Source organism: Chlorocebus sabaeus, chromosome 20, assembly GCF_047675955.1.
Source record: "Chlorocebus sabaeus isolate Y175 chromosome 20, mChlSab1.0.hap1, whole genome shotgun sequence".
Taxonomy (NCBI): domain Eukaryota; kingdom Metazoa; phylum Chordata; class Mammalia; order Primates; family Cercopithecidae; genus Chlorocebus; species Chlorocebus sabaeus.
Genome location: NC_132923.1, coordinates 9,589,799 through 9,595,345, shown reverse-complemented (window position 1 = coordinate 9,595,345; position 5,547 = coordinate 9,589,799). Strand labels below are relative to the sequence as shown.

The following is a 5,547-nucleotide window of genomic DNA, read 5'->3' as shown; positions in this document are numbered from 1 at the left end:
GAGGGCTGGGAGTCCGGGGCCGCCCCACACCCGCACTCCTCCCGGGTTTCTGCTCTCCGCCCGTGGGGAGTGGTGGGGGCTTGGGTGGGAAGGGGCGTGTGCCAGCGCAGGCGCGCTCCTGGGAAGGAGAGGTCTCAGCTAGAACGAGAGGCCCTAGGTTTTCGGGAGGGAGGAACAGGGATGTTTGCTAGCGGCTGGAACCAGACGGTGCCGACGGAAGAAGCAGGCTCCATGGCTGCCCTCCTGCTGCTGCCCCTGCTGCTGTTGCTACCGCTGCTGCTGCTGCTGAAGCTACCCCTCTGGCCGCAATTGCGCTGGCTCCCGGCGGACTTGGCCTTCGCGCTGCGCGCCCTGCGCTGCAAAAGGGCTCTTCGAGCTCGCGCCCTGGCCGCGGCTGCCGCCGACCCGGAAAGTCCCGAGGGGGGCTGCAGCCTGGCCTGGCGCCTCGCGGAACTAGCCCGGCAGCGCCCCGCGCACACCTTTCTCATTCACGGCTCGCGGCGCTTTAGCTACTCGGAGGCGGAGCGCGAGAGTAACAGGGCTGCACGCGCCTTCCTACGTGCGCTAGGCTGGGACGGGGGACCCGGCGGCAGCGACAGTGGCGCGGGGAGCGCTGGAGAAGGCGAGCGGGCGGCGCCGGGCGCCGGAGATGCAGCGGCCGGAAGCGGTGCGGGGCTTACTGGAGGGAACGGTGCGGCCAGAGGTGGAGGAGCCGCCGCCCTTCTGGCACCTGGAGCAACCGTGGCGCTGCTCCTCCCCGCCGGCCCAGACTTTCTGTGGCTCTGGTTCGGGTTGGCCAAGGCCGGCCTGCGCACGGCCTTTGTGCCCACCGCCCTGCGCCGGGGCCCCCTGCTGCACTGCCTCCGCAGCTGCGGCGCGCGCGCGCTGGTGCTGGCGCCAGGTAAGGCTGGAGCGGCGAACTAACTAAGGCGCGGCCAGCCACCGAAGGGGGCGTGTCGGGGACCGCAGAAGGGCTTGGATTCATCCCTGGGCCAGGGAAGAAGCCGACTATCCCTTGGGGTTCGAAAGTGAGTGGAGCTAGGAGTCCCCGGGTTTGCAAAGGGTTGAGACTGAATCTTTGGTGCCCCAAGGATCCCCAAGGAGTCGAGTTCCAGGCCTCAGACCCAAGATGGAATGTCCATACCCTTCACCCTCACCCAAGAGCAGTGTGGGCTGGGATGGGGAGGGGACGTGGGTCATAGGCTCTTCTAGGGAGAGCCAGGGCCCCGGCGCGGTGCTTTCCCGCCCTTCCAGAGTTTCTGGAGTCCCTGGAGCCGGACCTGCCCGCCCTGAGAGGCATGGGGCTTCACCTGTGGGCTGCAGGCCCAGGAACCCACCCTGCTGGAATTAGCGATTTGATGGCTGAAGTGTCCGCTGAAGTGGATGGGCCAGTGCCAGGATACCTCTCTTCCCCCCAGAGCATAACAGACACGTGCCTGTACATCTTTACCTCTGGCACCACGGGTGAGAGCCGGGCACCATACTTAGCTCCCCGAAACTAAGGCAGAGGAAGGCAGGGTTCTGGGAACAGAGACTGGGACCTCCTCAGCTCCCAGACCACTCCTTCAAAGCCCCCAGACAGGATGCTGGTTTCACTGGCACTTCCTTTTTCTCTTCATCATTTCACTCCCCAGTCCCTTCACCTCCTACTCATTTCTCCACCTTCCCCAGACCACCCAGATTTCCAGGACAGCCTGGTCTCCATCCTCAGCTTCCGTCCTGCGTCCGCCTCTTTCTGTGGGAAACCCAGTGGGGGTGCAAACAGATAGGTAGAGCTTGGAGTCCACCCTTCCCCTGATCGCCCCACAACTGCCACCCCACAGGCCTCCCCAAGGCTGCTCGGATCAGTCATCTGAAGATCCTGCAATGCCAGGGCTTCTACCAGCTGTGTGGTGTCCACCAGGAAGATGTGATCTACCTCGCCCTCCCACTCTACCATATGTCCGGCTCCCTGCTGGGCGTTGTGGGGTGCTTGGGCATTGGTCAGTCTCCCCAACCCCACCTTCATTAATTCATCCAGCAGACATTTATTAAGCACCTACTGTGGTGTGAGTCCTCCAGGGTAGATAATCTAGAGGACGGATGGGGCAGAGCCCTACTCACCAGGAGCTCTACAATGGCAATGTGACCTGCCTAGACCTACAGACTGAGGAATGGGGCAAGGGGGGCCATATAGCCACATAACTCCAGGCTGCAGGATCAAAGGCAGGGAAGGACTGTCAGTCCAGGAACAGGCAAATAGAGAAGAGGGAGAGAGAGACAAGGAGGTGAGAGTGTGGAGGATGGGATCTTTGGGGCTGGGAAGTAGGGAAAGGGCATTCACCTCTTCCAAGGCTGGGGACAGGGTCCGGGGGAGGGGAAAGAGGGCCAGCACAGCTTCCTGACGGTGTGACTCCCACAGTGGGCCCTTCCCAGGGAATGACTACAGTGAAGGCCGGGGTCTGGAAAGAGGGGCTCGGGCTCCCCACTCTGCTCCTAATCTTACCTGCTTCCTTCTTCCCCACTTCCCACTTCTGGCAGGGGCCACAGTGGTGCTGAAGTCCAAGTTCTCGGCGGGTCAGTTCTGGGAAGATTGCCAGCAGCACAGGGTGACCGTGTTCCAGTACATTGGGGAGTTGTGTCGATACCTTGTCAACCAGCCCCTGGTGCGTGGGCACAGATCCTGGGCAGAGCTGCTGACAAAGGGCTAGCTCACAGGGAACCGGACAGTTGACAGGAGTGAGGGACTCCTGTCAACAGGACTGAGACAGGGAGTTGGAGGGAGAAGCAGCAAGAAGGAAATGGCAGTGTAAGATAAGGAGCCGGAGATGGCCTAGGCCATCTGACGCTTACGGCCTCTGAAGGAGGTCACAGTAGTGGGGGGTTCTGGTGAATGGAGAACAGGAATTCACTTCGGGGAGCAGGCATCTTGGTGCTGAAGCTCCAGCCCCTCTCCCACTCATCTCAGAGCAAGGCAGAACATGGCCATAAGGTCCGGCTGGCAGTGGGCAGCGGGCTGCGCCCAGACACCTGGGAGCGTTTTGTGCGGCGCTTTGGGCCCCTGCAGGTGCTGGAGACATATGGACTGACAGAGGGCAATGTGGCCACCATCAACTACACAGGACAGCAGGGCGCTGTGGGGCGTGCTTCCTGGCTTTACAAGGTGAGGGGCAGAGAGGAAACTGAGAACCCGTGGAACAGCAGAGGGCTGGCAGGAGAGGGGGCTCATGTGATTGCAATGGTTCAGTACCCGGGTCTCCCTTTCCCCAGCTTATCTTCCCCTTCTCCTTGATTCGCTATGATGTCACCATAGGAGAGCCGATTCGGGACCCCCGGGGGCACTGTGTGGCCACATCTCCAGGTTGGTGGTGTTCTGGTAGGGTGGGCGAGGTGCTGACGCTGGCACAGGAGGACTGGAATTGGAGACGGGTCGATGGGGGCAGGAGGCTCTGGGAAAGGTGACAGCACTTCTGACCCTGGTGACTCTGCCAGGTGAGCCCGGGCTGCTGGTGGCCCCGGTAAGCCAGCAGTCCCCATTCCTGGGCTACGCTGGTGGGCCAGAGCTGGCCCAGGGGAAGTTGCTAAAGGATGTCTTCCGGCCTGGGGATGTTTTCTTCAACACTGGGGACTTGCTGGTCTGCGATGACCAAGGTTTTCTCCGCTTCCATGATCGTACTGGAGACACCTTCAGGTATCTGTCCATAACTGATTCTTCATCCTGGACATCTGATCTCTGTGATCCAAAGCTTCTGAACCTCAACTCCCTGATCTGCCACCTCAACCCGGGTCCTCAGCTAATCTCTCATTCTCCGATCTCACCATTTCATCCCTGTGACAGTCTGGCACGCTGACCTCTGACCTCATCTCCCCACCAAGCCCATGAGGCCCTGACCCCTGACTCCCAGTTTCAGATCTCTGCTCTCTGACAGGTGGAAGGGGGAGAATGTGGCCACAACCGAGGTGGCAGAGGTCTTTGAGGCCCTGGATTTTCTTCAGGAGGTGAACGTCTATGGAGTCACTGTGCCAGGTGCCTAGGCATGGAAGGTGGGGGAGGCACCCAGCCACCACCCCGAATTGGTAATACTTGGGCGCAGGGAGCACGAGGCCTACATGGTGGTCAGCCATGGAGGGGCTTACTCTGTCTCCCACACCCATCAGGGCATGAAGGCAGGGCTGGAATGGCGGCCCTGGTCCTGCGTCCCCCCCACTCTTTGGACCTTATGCAGCTCTACACCCACGTGTCTGAGAACTTGCCACCTTATGCCCGGCCCCGATTCCTCAGGCTCCAGGTAACCAGCCACTCCCCCCGCAGCCCCTCACCCCATATATCCTCACTCCACATATCCACCCCATGTATCAACTTTGGGAGTTTGATGGCTCCCAAACTCTACAAAGGGGCCCCCAACGTAATACACTCCACAAAGAGAAAAAACACAGAGATATATGCCCTTCACCCCACTTCTTCCCTTATCCCTGCCGCCTTCTGGCCTGGCTCTTTCTCCTCCCTGTCACCTCCTCCCCTAAACCTTGACCTCGCACTCCCTTTCCCCAGACTTGCTCCTTAACAAAATTCAGGCAATTCCCCTGAACCAGCTGGGCAGAGTCCCCTTCCCTCCAACTCCCTCTGACCCTTCCTCCTGTCCCCAGGAGTCTTTGGCCACCACAGAGACCTTCAAACAGCAGAAAGTGCGGATGGCAGAGGAGGGCTTCGACCCCAGCACCCTGTCCGACCCACTGTACGTTCTGGACCAGGCTGCAGGTGCCTACCTGCCCCTCACACCTACCCGGTACAGCGCCCTCCTGGCAGGGGATCTTCGAATCTGAGACCTTCCACACCTGAGGCACCTGAGAGAAGGACTCTGTGGGGTGGGGGCCATTGCAGGGGTGCTGGGCTGTCAGGGACCTTTGCTATACCAGAACTGCCGTCACTATTTTGTAATAAATGTGGCTACAGCAGATCCAGCTGTCTTTCTGACCTACAGTATGTGTCTATCTCTCTGTGGAACTGCTTTTTCCTCGAGAGTTTTCTCCTGGCGTGGAGCCACAGGCCACACGTTCCTGCCCTTACTGGCTGTGGACCAGAGTCCCATGTCTGGACCTTGGTGTTTTCCTCTCAGGAGATCCTGTGTGACCCTTGTCCTTGGAGAACCTCTGGTTACTGATGTTTGTCTGTGTTCCTGTGTAGCTCACTCCAGTTTTACTCTTCGAGTGCCAGGCTCCCACTGCTCTGTCTTGGGAACTGGAGGACCCGAGGGGTTGGCTCAAAGGGCAGAGGTGGACAGAGGCACACAGAAACGCTGCCCCCCACAGCCAGCCCACACTGCTCCCCGAGAATCAGGTATGGCCGGGCCTGAGGAAGAGTCTTAACCAGTCCAAACAAGTGTCTGACTGTGGGGGCAAGGATGCTCAAGATACCCCTCTGCCTCACAGCTGTCTCTGAGAAGCCAGTCTTTGAGGGGGAAGAGTGGGGTGCCCTTGCCTCCAGATGTTCCTACTCCTACCTGGTGACTATCAGACATTCCCAGAAGGAGCAGTTCCCAGGGGAGACCCTCAGATACTGCAGGAGAG

General features: G+C 60.0%; 1 protein-coding gene across 3 annotated transcripts; it reads left to right on the top strand.

The window, feature by feature from the left end:
• SLC27A3 (solute carrier family 27 member 3) lies at positions 1–4,941 on the top strand. Of its 3 annotated transcripts, none has more exons than XM_007977045.3 (10): positions 1–901; positions 1,255–1,464; positions 1,824–1,982; positions 2,521–2,645; positions 2,948–3,142; positions 3,250–3,340; positions 3,472–3,670; positions 3,909–4,006; positions 4,138–4,268; positions 4,627–4,941. In XM_007977045.3, exons 1-10 carry the CDS (start codon positions 181–183, stop codon positions 4,801–4,803), a joined length of 2,106 nt encoding a protein of 701 aa, XP_007975236.3. In that variant the 5' UTR covers positions 1–180; the 3' UTR covers positions 4,804–4,941. The 3 variants fall into 3 exon arrangements, with proteins under 3 accessions (XP_007975236.3, XP_037853845.2, XP_037853846.2); XM_037997917.2 differs by having other exon boundaries at positions 71–901; positions 3,047–3,142; XM_037997918.2 differs by lacking the exon at positions 4,627–4,941 and having other exon boundaries at positions 71–901; positions 3,909–4,056; positions 4,138–4,246.
• Positions 4,942–5,547: the final 606 nt, after the last annotated feature.